The sequence below is a fragment of the Mauremys reevesii genome, linkage group 10 (assembly GCF_016161935.1).
Source record: "Mauremys reevesii isolate NIE-2019 linkage group 10, ASM1616193v1, whole genome shotgun sequence".
Classification (NCBI taxonomy): domain Eukaryota; kingdom Metazoa; phylum Chordata; order Testudines; family Geoemydidae; genus Mauremys; species Mauremys reevesii.
The window spans coordinates 7055883-7074169 of record NC_052632.1 but is presented as its reverse complement, the minus strand read 5'-3'; the positions used below and the strand labels follow the sequence as shown (position 1 = coordinate 7074169).

General features: G+C 41.2%; 2 protein-coding genes across 7 annotated transcripts in view; both read left to right on the top strand.

Annotated features, from left to right (window-relative positions):
* CLPX (caseinolytic mitochondrial matrix peptidase chaperone subunit X) overlaps window positions 1–6345 on the top strand; it is a 33498-nt gene extending 27153 nt beyond the window's left edge. For both annotated transcript variants that reach the window (XM_039490765.1, XM_039490764.1), the window contains 3 exons: window positions 1740–1832; window positions 2105–2211; window positions 4479–6345. In XM_039490765.1, coding sequence (XP_039346699.1) covers window positions 1740–1832; window positions 2105–2211; window positions 4479–4569 — 291 coding nt within the window. In that variant the 3' untranslated portion in view covers window positions 4570–6345. The remainder of the gene's footprint in view (window positions 1–1739; window positions 1833–2104; window positions 2212–4478) is intronic.
* A 2829-nt stretch (window positions 6346–9174) lies between these two features.
* The window catches only part of PDCD7 (programmed cell death 7), a 47609-nt gene continuing 38496 nt past the window's right edge, over window positions 9175–18287 (top strand). For 4 of the 5 annotated variants that reach the window (XR_005585203.1, XR_005585202.1, XM_039490134.1 and 1 more), the window contains exon 1: window positions 16040–16178. Coding sequence is in view for 1 of the 5 variants with exons in the window: in XM_039490136.1 (XP_039346070.1) it covers window positions 9190–9483; window positions 11973–12111; window positions 14025–14261; window positions 14893–14980; window positions 16039–16156 (876 nt within the window). In the remaining 4 variants the exon portion in view is untranslated. Of the gene's footprint in view, window positions 9484–11972; window positions 12112–14024; window positions 14262–14892; window positions 14981–16038; window positions 16179–18287 lie in introns of those variants that run through there. The other variant, XM_039490136.1, reaches the window with a different exon arrangement.

Here is an 18287-nt window from a genome sequence, read left to right as displayed (position 1 = left end):
TCTCTTAAGTAACCAAAAAACTACATGAGAAATGTATTCTTTATTTTCAGTATCTTAAGAGTACTATATCATATTTTGGCCAACTGTGTATGCTGTAATTTCTTGTAAAATTGCTGAATTTTCAAAATATCTATCTTCAGTGTAGGAAAAGATTGCCTGGTCTCAATAAAGATATAATGGAATTACTAGCATTATTCCATTAGCTAGATATTTTTGTGTTCTATTTTGGAATCAGGTTTCAAAGCTACTTTGATTTGAGTATCTTATGGCTTGGGGAAAGGGTTTTTTCCTAATCTGTTATGCCTCCACTTTTTGCTTCCTCAGAAATAGGCCTTTTAATCATAGTCTTCCCCTCAGAAGTGTTAAAATATTAGATGCTTGAAATTCTTTCTAGAAACTGCAAACATTCCAAGGCACATGCTAAATTTCACTAATCAGCTTGCCTTTATTGTAGCTTATTCCCTTCACTCATCATCCTCACATTAGTTTGTTGTCTAGTTAGATTGTAGACCCTTTGCAGGGACATTGTCATTTTACCTGTCTCTATAAAGCACCTAGTGCATTGGTACTATAGAAAAAAAAAATCTGGCCTTTTTCTAATAATGTGTATTATAACGCATTAGTACCTAATTCAAGAGCCTGGTCTGTACTAGAAAATTTTAAATTGATGCTCCTGCAGCATTTATAGAATACTGTTCACACACACACACAGAAGCCTCCAATGTTCTACCCAGTTATTAGACCAGATTCTTTTAGAAGATTTAATAACTAGTTACAACTTAATTGGTTCAGTCTGAACCAGTTTAGTACCACTGTGAATGAAGACAAGCTGAAACTGTTCATCTAGTCCTCCCACTACAGTCCAAGCGTGCGCAAGTGGTCTTGCAAAATCTCCCTGAATGGACAGGGGACATTGCAGTGGAAATGTTTTAGGACAGCATTGGTGTGTGGTTGCAAGGCAAAACTTAAAAGTAATTGTCTTAAAATGTTTCCCCAGAAGCCATTTAGTTTTAACTGGTTTGTACTTGAACTCATTCCATACAAATGATTCTGATACAAGTGTTCGGGTCTGTAGTGTAGACAAGACAGAGAGGCAAGTAGTAAATACACCTGTACAGAATCTAAGCAAATGGCCTTCATAACCCATTATTCATCACTGCTTTGTGTTGAATGCATCCTAGTCTCTTGACACATTTACAGCTATGCAGCTATATTGAAATGGTAGGAGAAAACATACTGTAATTGCAACTGAAAAGCAGGTACTTGAAGATTTTTATCTAATACAAACAAACTGGAAATTATCTGCAAACCATAATATTTTATTCCATTCATGATAACTCAGCCCTCTAAATTAGGTGCAAATTTGTCCCATTTAATACACATTAGCATTAGTATTTATATAGCTATGGTTTTCTTGTTGCTTTACTTGCGCAGTCCAAGGAACCTGTCCCAAAAAAACTCTTTTTTTTTTTTTTTTAAAGGAAGGTGCAAGAGCAGATTATGACAAAATCATCAAAGAGCTTATGTTAACATCTGTTCTTTGGTGAATACATTGTTTAGGTAAAATTTCCAAAAGATGAATTAGAAGTGCTACTTAATGAACTAGCTATTTAATAATATTTTTATTAAATTATTTTGCACAATGTATTTATTGTTAAATGAAAGATGGGTAAACCATGGACTTAGGAAAGTTACAAATGAAATATTTAACAAAGTTTACTGTATTCTTATGTATGTAGTGTGAATTGACTGTTACTGAGGATGCATTGAAGGCTATAGCCAGACTGGCGCTAGACAGAAAGACTGGTGCAAGAGGTCTTCGATCTATAATGGTAAGTGTGCAGCCTTTTTTAGGGGGTGTTGTCAGCCTCACTAGGTGTAGATAATGTATTTTGAATGCAAGTATTCTTCTTGCCAAGACAACTTGTGCTTAAAAAAGGATCTCTAGGCAGGATATTAAGATCTGCAAAGTAAATTTCTTCCTAATGACAATAGCTAGTCAGATTTCTTCCAGTCCAGTATCCACTATTATGAAGTGACTCTCAGAACTACTTTTCTGCAAAGCATGTATACATGATTTTTTTACTTTTGTCTTTGCTCATAGGAAAAGTTGTTGCTGGAGCCCATGTTCGAAGTACCCAATTCTGACATTGTATGTGTGGAGGTTGACAAAGAAGTTGTGGAAGGCAAAAAAGAACCAGGATATATTAGGTAACATAGGAATTGCAATTCCAGCCAGGTTAATAGTCTAGACAGTCAGTCAGCCAGTGCCTCGTACAAATGTTTTTTTTAATAAAATAAAATTCTACACACATACATGTTCCAAAAATAATCTTCCGACTTTGTGTATATCATACATAGTTGGTAGTTATAGGGCACTTAATGCATATTCTGTACTAATGATTTAGGATTTTTTTTATTACTATTGTTATTACATATTAAACCTAAAAATATAAAATTATTTTGTAACTTTTAAATTTAAAAGTATTACATTCTGTTTTTAACTCTTCCCAGTGTGTGTGTGTTTCTTTAGAAACAGAAAACAAAAAGTGTATGATGAGTTAATTGTGAATATATCACTAAGGCTATTTAAGTGAGTGGTGGTGTATTTGCTGAAAAGAAAAAATTCTGTGTTCTGTGAGGGCTCCAGGACACTGGAGCTTGCTCCCCTTTCCTGGATTGGAAATAGCTGAATTTGATGATCTAGGCATGCTGCAAAATACATCTGTTTGATAATATTTTTGAGATGGCAGAGGGTATGCTTGCCTCAGGGATGAAGGGAATGGGATAAAAAGGTGTTCCTGCAGGTAGGTGGCTGGTTGGCTGAGTTCCTGTTGAAATTACTACTTTAATTCTGCTGGGATTTAATGATTTGATTAGATCTTGGATATGTTGTGTTTTTTCCCCAATCTAAATAAATAGCAGATGATGTGGAGAGGGGAGGGACAGTTCTGTGTCTAACATACAGGACTGGGAGTCAGTTTTCCTGGTTCCTGTTTCTCACAGGATTCCTTGTGTGACCCTCAGGAAGCTGCATAGCCTCTGTGCCTCAGATCCCCTTTCTGTGTAATGGAGATGTAACATGCAGCACTGGTAGAGTTCCCCCTGCTGCACACTCATCAGGCTGCTGTATTGAGCCTCACACTGGACCCTGGGGTCTCTGTAGGCAGCAGCACTGTTTCTCTCCTTGGCCTCTTGACACATTTCTATCTTAGAAATGGGACCATGTGGCCAAGCTGTCCTACGCCCAGAATCCTGTCTTCCAATAGCAGCCGATGCCAGATGCTTTAGAGGGACTGAACAGAACAGGGCAGTTATTACGTAACCCATCCCTGTCTCTGGGGTGCCCAGTATTCTTCTGCACATGGCTTCCAAAATCATGGAGTGTCTGTCTCTCCCTGCCCCCCTCTAAGGCAGCTAGCTTCCTCCATCCTCAGGAAATTCAGCAGTAAAACAGGGCTATCTGTTACAAAGGCATGCCCCTCTCTCTTGTCCAATGCTTTGTCCAAAAGCCTGCCCTTGGTTCTATCTGAGAGTCCATTTTAAACCCCTGCTTTGTCATCCCTGCCCTTTTGTCTTGTTTGGTGATTTTCCACTCTGCCCTCCCTGCAGAGAAGTTCAGGGAACTGTTCCTCTGAGCTCCAGTCAGCCCATTGTCCCAGTGGGTTCCCACCTGCATAGGCAACCCATTACGGTTTAACAACCACACACCATCCCTGATCTAGCAGGTACATGACATAGCACTGGTGGCTGACTCACTACACCAGCAGTTCCTGAACTGTGGGATTGATGTTGCACCATCAGCCAATGGGGTGCAGCAATCCTTAGTATGCAGAGGATGCCATTTTGCTTCACACAACATGACTTTGCATACATGGTCATGTGTGAGGTCATGCTCTTCAAAATGGCATCCTCCATGCTGTCTGGGGTCCTAGGAGGAAATATTTCACTAAAGTGGTGTCATGCCAGCAAAAAGTTTGGAAACCTCTGCTGTACACATTAAAGCATTTCATATCATCAACTGGAAGTCATAAGTTGTATGTAGACAGATTCCCCAAAACATCATAGGAGATAATACTATTATTTATCAAGTCAGTATTGAGGCTTAATTCTGAAGAGCTCAACCTGCAGATAGAGAGGGGATTGTTGAAGTAGGAAGTGTTATCTTCAGTAATACTCGCGTTAAGTATTAAGAAGTGCACTGCAAAATAACTGGGAGCCTGCAGTGTTTATTGGAAAGTTAAACTTTACTCTATTTATTTCTGGTCATTTAATTTGTGATAAAGAATGTAAATAAGGTTTAATCAGTGAATTACCTTCCCAAGAGACATTTGAGACCAGTATTTAAAGCAGCACACATGCCATATCCAACTTGAAATGATGCTTTATGAAATACCTGTCTGTGAGGAGCCATGGTAATCCTACCAGCATTCTCCTCTCAACTTGTAAAATATGTGATCAATTCTTTTTAATTGTAGGGCTCCGACTAAAGATACAGCTGAAGAAGAGTATGACTCAGGAGTTGAAGAGGAAGGTTGGCCTCGTCAAGCAGATGCTGCAAACAATTAAATAGTGTCAGTGTTCTCCTGCATATAGTGTGCTTGGTTATTTTTAAGATCATTATCTGGCATTACAGTCTGATACTGAAGGCATTGGATCTATCCTGGATATAATACATGGTCAAAAAAGTTGATATTTAAAAAAAAAAATAGATCATGTATTGTAACATCACATTGATTTATTCAGTGGACATTATTTGGACTTCAGTAGCATAATGTTCAAATATAAATTGTATATTACGTTTTGTTCAGTTTTTAAATAAATGTGCTTTAACAATTCTAGAAAGCAAAGAAGGTGTTGCTTAAACAATGCAAGTGTCGCAAATAGTTTTATTTTACAATAATGTTACTCTACACATGGGAAAACACGTTAAATATAAAATAGAGGATAAGCAAACTTAATTTTGCATATATTTCACTCACTTGGGTTAAGTTCATTCACTGTAAATGCCAGTGTTAGATTTATGTACATTTGGAACTCAAATGGATGCTGGAGAGACTTGTTACATTTGTCATTAAAAATTTCCTAGAAACTGGATTTTGAAAAAAAAATCAGACGTGTTTTATGACCTTTTTTATGCAACTTTGCTGAAATGTAACACAAACTTGTTACAATAATTGGCTGCAGTACCAAATGTCATATCATTATTTACTTACCTTAGCATCACATGTACATTTTAACGGATCCTTTAGAATACTGTGAAAGCAAGTGGAACCAGAAGTCTGAATTTCTTTTGGAAGGAAACAATTTACAGGAAGTAGACCATGTGGATTTAGACTTTAAAATGGGCTAAAATTTAAATATTAATGTTCTATATAGTACATTTTGTTTTAAAGTATTGGAACTATCATGCATCAGTTTTTTGGTGCCAGATATTTGCCCACCTATCTTCTTATAACATTAAGAGATGAAAGAAAGTAAAGTGAATGTATAGTATTTTTGATGTAATCAGTAGACTGTTCACATGACACTGCTTTTTTTTTTTTAAGTTATATGCTTAAATGTTGGTGTTGCATCTTGTGTTTTTTGTCTCTTGGTTTTAGACTTTCAGCAAAGCAAAAAAAGCCCTAACTTGGTTTTACATTCTAATTAACTTGATCCTTTAGGAAAACATTTGTAAAACACTAAGGGACTTGTATCTTTTTGATTATTTCAGAAATTAAAATCTATGCTGACAACTTCGATGTTTTGTTCTTCCTAGCAATATGTGGCTCTAAGTTATGCTGACTTTTGTTAAGTTTTGAGTCAAGCTAGTTAATTTAATTAAAACACCCTCACAGTTTTTAGGCTCGGATAGGAATACAGTGAATGTTTTAGATCAGAATGGGTACTGTTCTATTGGCCCACACCTTCATTTCTTCACTAGTAGTTCAGAATTAACATGGTTTGTCAGTCATGTAATACATACATGCTTATATAGAATGGATACAATAAATATAGATTGAATCAGTTTTTCTTCTGGTTAAACTACCCAGTAATGGTTCAGGAAAGGCTGCTCTCAGGGTTCAGGATACTTCCAGGAGAAGCAACCATAGTTAGTTTACTGTAGATAGACTTCCAGTTTTGGTAACTTTAACCTCATTTTCCTTTTTGTAGAATGAAAATTCAAAGAGCTTTTAATTCTATTAATTCTTTTTTAAATGATTGAGAAATGTTTTAGTGAAAATCCATTAAACAACTCAGTTTAATGTGTAATCATGAAATGTTTTTAAACAAATGTGGTATAACTACAATTTGTACTTCAAAAGCAGATTTGGTATTTGAATAAAACAAAGCAAATATTCATGAATTACCGATTTCTGTAGATGAAGCATGAGACTTAAGTAATGGCACATAAAATGATTAAAATATTTTCCAGAATGCTTGAGTTCAGGATCCTCATTAAAAAGCTGAATTAAAGTTCAATATTTACATATTGAACATTCACAGATGAGTCCACTTTCATATTTTTAAGACAGTTTTGAATCTATGTAATAGAATAAAGTTTCTTTGGGAGTTATGCAAGCTAATCATGACTGTTTTCATATTCTTAAAATTTAAAGGTACATATAACAAAAGTATAATAAAAAAGCAAAGTAGCTAACTTGGGAGAATGAAATCTGTTTAATATAAATTGCCTTTGGTTATCCACCTTAGTATTGTCAGGTAAATGCTTCTTCCACTAATTGTTTAATTAAAAAATTACCTAATTGTAATAGGTTCTTAAAGGCCATCCTCTTGCATCTTCATGCTCATTTGAAATCTTATCAAGTTGATACAGTGGGGAATGAGATGTTTTAGAGCTTCCTTCTATAGAGTTAGTTACAGACAGTAATTGCTTTAGTGAAATGCTTGCTTTATCTCCTCTTTGGATACTACTGAGCCAAGGGAAATGTCCAGCTTAAATGAAATGCTGTGTCCAAAATAGCAATAAAAAGGCTAGAATGACTCTATAAGTAAAGATCAGTGCATTTTTTTGGAAAATGCACCAAACAATGTTTGTGATGGAAAGAGGGAAGAAGAGTTGTACATCTGTATACATTTCATTGAGAAAGTACATTGTGTTAGCAATTGTGGCAGTTATCTGTGTCAATTTCTTGCACCTTGATAGAATGAGTTGCATAATGAACCCCCCCAAAGGTCTAGGAGTTAGAAATTAGTCAATTTCATGTTTTCAGCTGTTTACATCTGAAATTTCATTACAAACTTGACTATTTACCTCCAGGGACACAAATGTGTGAGAGGAAATTCTAGAAACCAGCTGCTGAACTTGCTTTTTACCTGCACTGGGGTTCTCTGGGGGAGATCAGACCCACCTCTGGCAACCTCCTGCAGCTGCAAGACGCTCCAAGGCTGCTGTTTAGCCCCAGAGTTTCCTGCAGGTGGGGTAGGTTCAGGAAGGTGGCTCTGATGTGCCCATGAGCATGGCTGTGCAGGGGAAGAGTAAGTCCTGTACTGCCCCAGCCTGGCAGACTAGCAGCTGGAGCCAGGGACATGATCATACCCCTTCCCTTCCAGTAGCTAGATTTCTTAGGGGAGGTCTGATTTCATGGGCCATGACATGTTTTTCATGGCAGAGAATTTGGTAGGGTACCTATACTCCAGGGCTCATTGTGTGAGGTGGTAGGTAGGTGCTTCACTGGTAGGAGCCAGAGTGCACAGGTTACAGGATCATTCTCTGCTCTTGTTTTCAGTAACTGACCCCTTATCTGTGCGAGTGATATCCTATTTCCTAGGACTGGAAGGGACTTTGAGTCAAGTCCAGCCCGCTGCCTTCACTAGCAGGACCACGTACTGATTTTGCCCCAGATCCCTAAGTGGCCCCCTCGAGGATTGAACTGCCGTACCCTGGGTTTAGCAGGCCAATGCTCAAACCACTGAGCTATCCCTCTGGCCAACGTTAGGGGTAGAAGGGTGACAAGAAAACTCTGTTGTGATTTCAGTCGACTCCCTATTGGTGTGATGTAGCAGATCTCTCGGAGCAATGTAGGGGTTCGGTTGCTCAACTCTCCTACTAACCTCCCAGCCTATATCAGGACCGGCTCTAGCCGTGAGGAAGGTAGAGGCTGTTGATGTGGATGGGCCAAAGGCAGCCTGTAGCAGGTGCTGTTAAACACCAGCTCTAGTGTCTTTGGGTGAGGGGCGGCTGGTGCCCATTCGGTGCTGCGCTCGCTGCAGTGTGGGACCCCTTCCAGCGCGCTGCAGCAGCAGAGGGGCCTGAGGAAAGGCTGGGCCCTGGGTTTAGAAATGACTTTGTGGTGGCAGCTGCTTTCTGCTGTCAGCGGCGGAAGGGAGCAGAGGGGAAAGAGGGAGTGGGACCGATCCACCTTCATCGGCCTTTTAGAAACCCCTCCCCGCCAGCCCCATGTATAGACAGTCACAGCCCCTGCCCAGACCCTTCTCCTTCCTCCACCGGCATAGCGCCTCGCGCCTTTCCCCTCAGATCCCTCCTTCATCAATATTCATAGGCGGGGCCCCGTCGCCCAAATATACATATTCATAACCCTGCACCTAACGCCCCCCCCAGTGCTGGCTCCTCCCCGCCGCCAGGGGGCGCTGTGCGCTGCCGGAAGCGGTAGCGCCGCTGGCTGCGGCTCAGGGCCAGCCGGGCCCCTCATGTCTCAGCCGCCGCTGCCCTTCGCCGCCCGCTTTGCGGGGCCGCCGCCGCCCCCCCAGTACCGCGGCTTCCCGCCCCCGGGGGGGCTGTTCGCGCCTTCCCCCGCCGGCGGCCCCTTCCCGGGAGCCCAGCCGCCGCCGCCGCCCCCCTTCCTGCCGCCCGAGCGGCCCCCGGGCCACCCCCTGCCGCTCCCCGCGGGCGGCCCCTACTTCCCCGCCCCCGGGGGAGGCTGCGGCCCGGCGCCCCTCGGCCGCGAGGCGGCCCCGCGGCTGCTGTACCCGCCCTGGCAGCCGGGCCCGCCGCCGCCGCCGTGGGGCGAGGGCAGCGCCGAGCCGCGGGAGGCGGCCGAGGGCGGGGAGGAGGCCGCCCTGCGGCAGCGCGATGAGCTCTGGCTGGCCCAGTTCCTGGCCCAGAGGCGGCCCCGGCCCCGCGGCTTCCCCCCGCCGCCGGGCGCCCCGAGCCCCGGCCAGACCCGGCAGCTGGCGGCGGGGGCCCTGCGGCCGGTGGCCCAGCTGGCGGGCCTGTGTCGCGCCATGCGGCAGCAGGAGGCCGCCGGGGACGAGGCGGGCTGGGCCCAGGCCCTCGGCCAGGCCCGCGCCCTGCTGAGCGAGCTGCGGGAGCAGCTGCGGCCCCTGCGGGAGCCCGGCTACCTGGGCGAGCTGCGGCGCAAGGCGGAGAAGGCGAGGAAGAGGCGGCTGCGCCTCCGCAAGAGGAAGCAGGAGGCCGAGGCGGCGCGGGAGGAGGAGGCGGCCAGGGCGGCGGAAAGGGAGGCCAGGATCGACCGGTGGCGAGCCAAGTGCGTCCAGGAGGTGGAGGAGAAGAACCGGGTACTGAGCCCCGTCCCTTAGCACGGGGGGAGCCCCGAGGGGCGAAGCTGTGGCGCGGAACAGGCCCCCCCAGTCGATGCTGTACCACTGCGGGGGGGGGGTGGCCGTGCTGAGAGCCGTTGAGCCAACCTATAAACCCTTTAAACCTATGAACTGTCCATCTCACAAACCCAACCAGTCTCGCCCCTTTGCCTGCCCCTTCCCTGAGGTCCCGCCCCTCCCCTCCCTCCCCTTCACCGGGCTGGGGTAGGGGGTGGGGTGCAGGAGGGGGCTGGGGTAGGGTTTTGGGGGTGGGAGGGGAGTATGTGCTGGTGCTGGGAGGAGGAGGAGGGAGGAGGGGTTGCAGTCCTGGGAGGGAGTTTGGGTGCAGGAGGGGGCTGGGGGGTTTTTTTGGGGGGGGGGGAGGGGGTATGAAGTGCTGGCTCTGGGAGGGGGGCTGGAGCAGGGGTAGGGGGTGGGGTGCAGGCTCTGGGAGGGAGTTTGGGGGCTGGGGTAGGGTTTTGGGGTGCGGGAGGGGGTATGAAGTGCTGGCTCTGGGAGGGGACTCAGGGCTGGAGCAGGGGGTTGGGGGTGCAGGCTCCGGCTGGGTGGCACCCCGACTTCAAGCACCTATGGGTGTGTTGTGCTTTTGAGGTGGTCCTGACTGTTGGTGGTCCTTAAAGATCCATTGGGGGTGTTGACTGTGCTGCTCTGGCCAAATCCTGATATGGCTGATTGCATTCAGTCTACATAAAATTTTCCCTGCAGTTTCACCTGGACACAGTTCTTCCTTTCTAGTCCTAAATTAATGTGTTGCCATGTGCCAAGTGGCTGCTGCGTTCCATTGTAGCTATATTAAATTGGAGAGTGCACTGATCCTTGGTGTATCCCTTAGCTGCCTCACTGGCATGTTTGTAAGGCTGGTATGCTTACATGCTTTGTCCTCCTCTAATGAAAGTTCCAAGAAGTGTGAGGAATTATTATAATTCTCATTTATTATTTTTTTTGGAAGCCTTGTGAAATTTAATAACATTCTTAAAGCCCCTCTTCCTTGTGTCAAGGGATTATGTGAAAATCATTGCTTTTCATTTTTTTCTTTTTCTTTTTTTTAAAGTACATTTCTAGTCCTTGTGCTTGCAGAGGAAAGCTTGAGAATGTGACCCGATCATCCTCTAGATGCTCAGGCCATGTCTGCACTACAGCAGCACAGCTATGGCATACTGTGCCATACTGTAGATGCTTCCTACAGCAATGGAAAGGGTTTTCCCATCGTTGTAGTTAATCACCTCTCTGAGTGGCGGTAGCTAGGTTGGCAGAAGAATTCTCTCATTTACCGAGCCATGTCTACACTAGGGGTTAGGTTGGTTTAACTAGCATGCAGGGATGTGAATTTTTCACCCCCCTGAGCGATGCATCTGGGTAAGGCTAAATTTTAAGTATATATCAGGCTTCAGAAACCAGAAGGCAAAGAAGAACCTAGAGTGAATTATTTTTTTAATGTCATGATTTTTTTGAACACTTGGCAATACTGTTGTTGACCCACTGAAAGCTCCATTAATTTCCATAGCATAATTCTCACCGTAAGCACTTTGGAGAAGTGTGTCCCTTTTTTTTTAGCTCTCCATTTTAGATTTTTTTTTTTTTAAAGCAAAAGATTTATCCTGCATTAGGGCCTGAAGGGTGGTGGCATAAGAGCCACAATATCAGCTCTATGCCACCCAGGAGTTACTTAGTCAGGATACCAGATCCACTCACTATACAGTTGTTTTGTGTTACTAGAATGGTACAAAGCATGCAGTGCAAGTTCCAAGATCTGACCCTACACGTTTAACCTAGTGCTGTCTACTTACAAACTAGGACATCAACCCTGGGTACCAAATCCAGACCACCCAATGCTTTTGAACGGACCAGGACATTTTTTTTATTTACTTATTATCGTTATTGTTGTTATTTTGATGCTATTTTCTTTGGAATCTGGAGTTTGTTCGCCAAGACATTTGGATCTTGACCAAAAATAATTGATTACCCCATAGTGCATCCTACCCCAGGATCTGGATCCCAGTTTTGTTTAATATACATACATCTGTCATTTTGATCTGTGGACAGAATTTATTAAGGCTTATGAATTCACCAGCCTCTGATACCACTGTTTTGGTAAAAAGCAACAAATTGTCCTGTGACACCTTATAGACTATCAGATGTTAGTTTATAAGGTGTCACAGGACTCTGTTGCTTTTTACAGATACAGACTAACACGGCTACCCCTCTGATAATTGACACCGTTTTGGTGTTACTCTGCTACTCTCCAATTTTTTAGGCTTCTTTGCCATGTTTTATTTCTTACCATTAAAAATGACACAGTAGACGGGTGACTGACTGACTTCATCTCCATCACTGGAATATTGTTTTGGATTTCACTTATTTTTCCGTTTATCCTATTTGAATTTTCTTTTTAATTTTTGCCCACATATGTTATTTCATGTTTTCTCTGTACGTTTTTCTGTTCACAGGAACGTGAACTTAAAGCCGCAGCAGACAGTGTCTTATCTGAAGTAAGGAAAAAACAGGCAGACACAAAGAGAATGGTGGACATCCTGCGTGCTTTAGAAAAGCTTCGAAAACTGAGAAAAGAGGCAGCAGGAAGAAAAGGTGAATTATTGGCACTTTGTGATCCTAGCAGAAATTCAAGAAATAAAACATTTTTAGACCAATATTATATAGGGATTCAAATATGTCTAGCAAATATTTTAATTTTACGAAATTCCATAATATTGAGAATTTTCCATTCTTGCATCAGGTAGCCCCTTCGTGATTACCCCTATTTCATGGTTATGGATTAAAGGCTTACTCAACATGAGTAATGCTGGCAAAAGCTTGCCCTGTGTAATTATCTGTGTAATACAAACTGTCTGCTAAAAATGGGATATGATAATGGTGCCTTCCACGCTCTAAAATTTGTGTAAGTTTATGGACAGTTCAAACAGTCTATAAGATGAATTGGTGCCCTCACTTTGTAAATAAAGGGTATGTCTGCACTGCAATTAAAACCTGCAGCTGGTGGGCTGTGGGGTTGTTTAATTATGGTGTCCGAGCACTGGGACTGTTTCACCTCACATGGTCCTAGAGCCTAGGCTCCAGCCCAAGGCCCCCGAGCCTGAGACAGGTGGCATGGGCCTGCCGTGGGTTTTTAATTGCAGTGTAGACAATACCCAAGTGGTCACTTGGAGGATTTATTTGCAGAGGTCCCCATAAGGCAATTTTATGCTTAACTTTACTGCTGTGAGTAATCCCATGGATTTTAATTGAAATCACAAATCAGTGGGACTTCTCACTCTAGTAAAGCTAAGCATGTGCGTGAGTGTAGGTTTAGGGCCTTGGGTTGCAAGGTGTTTTTGGTTTGGGGTCTTTTTATTTCCTCTAATGGTACTTTACTGTTTGGATAAAACTATGTTCTATTCTCAGGATGTTTCAACAGAATAGATATTTCTTGAGAACAATAAGCTCTTGGAGGGCTGATTCAGCAAGTCCCAGGATCAGGCCTTTAGTGGGTTTTCCAAAGGTATTTTGATAAGGACTTCTCCAGTTGCACCAGTGTCTCTTTACTTGTTCCTGACTCTGCAGAATTAGTAACTTTAATAGGTTTCCTGCATTATTCCAAATGCTTTATTTAACAGGTTCAGTTGGTGAGACTTTCTTAATGACTTGTTAATACAGTAAAAGCTGTGTTATCTGGCATTTTACCATCTGGAAAGCTCTATAAACCAGCATTTCAGGAGTGGGTGCGGGCTCCGGTAGGGAGTTTGGATGCGGGAGGAGGCTCGGGGTTGGGGTGCGGGAGGAGTTCTGGGGTGTCTGCAGGCAGGGGCAGTGCACAGAGCCGCCTGGCCGGGAGTGACCACACCTCCGCCTAGGAGCAGCAGGGACATGTTGCCACTTCCAAGGAGCCACCTGAGGTGAGCGCCGCCCAGATCTGGTACACCAAAATCCTTCCTGCGCCCCTGCCCCGAGCCCCCTCCCACACCCAAACTCCCTCTCTCTTAGTTAACCAGAATTTTTGACATACCTGCACTCCCCATTCTGCCAACATGCCAGATAATAAAACTTTCACTGTAATAATAATTAATAATTCTTATTAGATGGTATTATTAACAACCATAGGTTATATTTATGTAAGCAGTATGTGCTGAGTGTACCCAATAACCAGGCTATCAGGAACATTTTGTACATAAATAATAATCTTCATGCATAGAGTACCTGGCTAGTGAGGATTTGGAGGATACTGTCTGAGCAAATGTTATTTTTTACTAGTTACCTTAAATACCATTCTTATAGGATAGTATCTCCGAAACATTGTTGTATAGCATGCAGAATACTACAGTTACGCACTTTTCTTTCCAAACTCCTTCTTGACCCACATCATTTTATTGAGGATAGTCAGGAGGGAAATGGGTGACTGAGATATAAGTTCACTGGAACTTCTACAAACTCCATTCTCAGTATGAAACTGAAATTAATACCATTTCTGTGATTGAAAATTATAACTTAATTCACCGTCTCTGTAGGTGTTTGTCCTCCACCCTCAGCAGATGAAGACTTTGAACATCACATAGAGAGGCTGAGGACACTGATCAGAAAACGCACTGAACTGTATGAAGCTGAAGAGAGAGCATTAAGAGTTATGTTAGAAGGAGAACAGGAGGAAGAGAGAAAAAGAGAAATGGAAAAGAAACAGAAGAAAGAAAGGGAAAAGCTTCTACAGCAAAAACGTGATATTGATTCCAAGTTATTTGGGGATCCAGGTAAATTTCTGCATATTTTAGTTCAGTATTGGGGAGGGTTGGTTTTTTTGTTTGTTTGTTTTGTTTTAAACAAGTAAGGTTAAAATGCAAGCACAACTTTGCTTGGAAAAGCTGATATGTGCTGAATTTACACTATGAAAAGTAGGAGACAAGATACACAAGTTCATTCATGCCCTTTCATTATCATATTTATAGAGTGTGGTAAGAATTGGAAAATTACTTTATGTAAGAGGCTGGGTAGTCACGGTATCACAAACTATGATTTCACCAAACTTTTACAAGCCAAGCAGGATTAGGCTGAACTTGGTATTTAAACGGAAGATGTCCCACAACATGGTGATGCGTTAGTATTGGGGATTCAGTGGGTGTCATTATTCCTTTTAGTGTGCCCCCAATACCAGTGTGTTCCCAGGGAGGGAGTTTGCTAGTGGAGGTATTGTCTTTTGTATGAGTGTAGAAAATCCTAACCACTTGTAGTCATCAGAAATCCCATAATACTTTTTGTAACAAATATATTAATTGGCAGATAACTTTAAACAATAATCACGGAGTGGCAAGTGAGATATGGCACCTTTTTAATACTGAAGGTCATATCTTGTTTAACGGTTTTCTTATGTATGTGTTTTAACAGATGAGTTTCCCCTTAATCATCTACTGCAACCCTTTAGACAATATTATTTACAAGCTGAGCATTCTGTTCCAGCCCTCATCCAGATAAGGTAAGAGCAAATACCTTTAGTTTATTAATGGTAGTGAGGTGGTGGTCTGTCACACAGAGATTTGTGAAGATAAAATTAGAACATCTGTTGTTTCATTGACCTCCAGAATATCAGGTTTATACCATGAATTCTCATTAGACCTCTTTGATTGTAAAATTGGCAGCTCTATTTGCCTAACTCAGCTTTCAGCTAATATAAATGTATTCCCACCCAAAAATCTGCATTAACATAGTTATAGTTGCTGAAATATATTTCCTCACAACAACCTGAACATTAAAAAGCAAGCAAATAATAAATTAAGGCAACTTTCACACCCAACACAATATTAATTTCAAAGCACTAGCCCACTACAATCATAACATATAATCACAGCAATGCACTCGTGGTCTCTAAAAAACTCATTTTCAAGTCAACACTATTGCTGCCCTCTGCACACAAAAAAACCTCGTGAATCTTCCTGGAGCACGTGACTTGCTTTTACATGGGAGCATGCTCACCTTCTCATAGAAAGTTTTAAAATTAAGTTTTACAAACTTTACATTTTATAAAGTTCATAGATTAGCAATATCCGAGTTGCCATCAAACCAGTCTAGAAATGAAGGGTCCATGTTCTCCTCCTGATCCTAACTTACTGTATAACTATGTACAACAGAGACAAAATGGTAGAACCTTTAAAATGAAGGCAGCACACTTACTAGGGTAAAGTGCATGATTTAAAAAAAAAATTATATAGATGTCATTTGTAAAAGCTAATTCAGGAACATTATGCTTTTGACTCTTTAAATATGTTGTAGACTTCAGCATAAAGTGTAATGAATCTCCATATATAATTGCTAGAAATTTGCATGCTCACTCATGCTCACATTTTTAAACCAACATGAAATATCTTCAAGTTTTTGCTTTGAAGAATGTAATTCAGAAGTGCATTTTATAATGAGTTTGTATATCAAACAATATGAAAAAATAACACCGATGTGAATGTATTTTATTAAGGCGTGTGAGATAGCTTATCACGGGAACAGAACAAATGCCTATATAAATCTTTTTTTCTATTAAAGGCATGAATGGGATCAGTACCTGGTACCAGCTGATCATCCTGAAGGAAGCTGCATCCCTCCAGGATGGGTCCTTCCGACTCTCCCTACCAGTGACACCTGGGCCACTGCTGTTAGATAATTTAATAAGTCAGTCTGAAGTGGTAGGTCCTTAGGGAAAAAATAAATATACTGTAAATATGTGCATGTGTATATATATGTATATTTTTCCCACTTCATTTTTTTAAATTGTAAAGCATGTGGCAAGATACTGGAATTGGAATTTCCTGTAGAAAAGCGATAAGGGAAAAATGTTTTCAACCTCCTGGATCAACAGATAAATATCCAAGTGTAAAAGATGGTGTAAGCCATGTTTGTTACTAACGTTGTGGTGCTGTAGAGTTACAGTTCCGTTATGGGCCTTTATTTAACAAGTCTTTGGATTTGAGGAAATTTGTTTACAATTTGAGTGCATTGTAAGTGGGCTGATACCTTTGCAGAGCATGTGTGTGCAATCAAAATGCTCACGTTGGACATCTCTAGCATGTAAGCTTTGAGTTCAGCAGTCATCTCTTTCTTCCCTCTTCTGGTTGTAGAGATAGTGAATGACTGTTGCCAAAAGAGGTGAATTTCCATAGAAAACTAATGTTGAAACAAATTCCTATTCCAAAAGTAGTATCAAAGTCAGTGAATCTCGATCTAACATTTGACCCTAAAGTTCAAGATCTCTTTTTAAAACACAAAACAAGCAAACAAAACAGCCAACACCACATAATTATATAAGTATAGACATTTCTAAGAGTCACTGTGGTCAACCTGAGTTCTAATCTTGACTCTACGACTGGCTTGTTTTGTGGCCTTGGTAGTCAATACACTCTTTTTGTCTATTTAAGCAAACTGCAAAATAGGAATAATTTCCTACCTCACAAGGATTAATGTATAGTGAGTTTAAAATGCTAAATATTACTTATATTGATATGCTGTTTAGCCATTATGCATCAAACATAGCTCATAAATTTAAGATTCTTTTTCTAAATAAAAAGCGCGAGCTCCGCAGATGGCCTTTCTTTCTTTCAGGCAGATTAGTAGCCAGTTTTGGGGCATTATAAATGCAGTAATGCATGCACCTTTAAAAATCTAGATCTTTTATTGTCTCCTGTTCAAAATCAGTTATTTTTTCTTAATGAAGGGCTTAGTGTTTTCAGTTTTGTTATAAGAATGAAAAGATTTTTTCCCCTCAGGATAGTCACATATTGCACTGTGTCCAAGAGACACTTTGCTTATAAAAACCTGAAATTTTGTATGTGCTAAATCTCCTATAGACTAGACATTAGAGCTTAATATTCATGTAATACCTGTTCCATTTACATTGTATTTGGGTGTGGTGCTAATAGAAGTATCTTGGCAATCCATAATTGTACCATCAGCAATGCTGTGATTTTTTTTATTTTTTTTTAAATACAGTAAAAGTAATAGTTTAATTTAGATGATTTCTTTATCTGGTCAAGACTACATACAGTAGAGTCAGTGGGAATTTTAATTTAAGAAAATGAACCGCAAACACTATTGAAGTTCTTTATTAATAAACACCATAAAGAGAATTCATAAATTATGCCACACCATCTTTAAATCATTGTGTAATTCCTAGGTGTTGCAACAGATTGAGGATTATATTTTCATTTAAATGCATTCACAACTCCCATTAAATCTAAAGTGAGTGGAGAATTTCCTCCATTGTACGGAAAACTGTTAACACTTAGAGGAGTTTGCAATATCTAGGCACGGAGGATGTGAGCTAAGAGTGGCCGTCAGTATTTATTCTGAATTTCCTTGCTTTTATGGGTTTGTGACACTTTATATTAATTCTTTGGTATATTTCTACGAATGTTTCTGTAACTATCTTTTAATTACAGTATTGAAATATCGACTCAGTCTTGAATGTAAAAGGACTAAAAGAGTGTAAATCTAATTTTCTCAGTTTGATGTTTCTTCTGTTTTTCATATTAAAATGTTTTTTCTGATTTAATTTTATGAACAGGAATCAAGGTTATGAAAACATCAAAACAAAAAAAAATCACTAGTAAGCAAGACCTTTTTTCTCATATTTAGTAATACATCAAGCATAACTACCAGTCTCTTTCCGTACTTTGTTAGTAGAAATTAGCAGTTACAAGTTGAACAAAACCCGTAAAATGCAAACCGGGGTTTAGATTTTTTAAATGCTTGATGGAAGTAGCAGGTTTTGGCATTTTGATCTGAAGAGTGCTAAAATT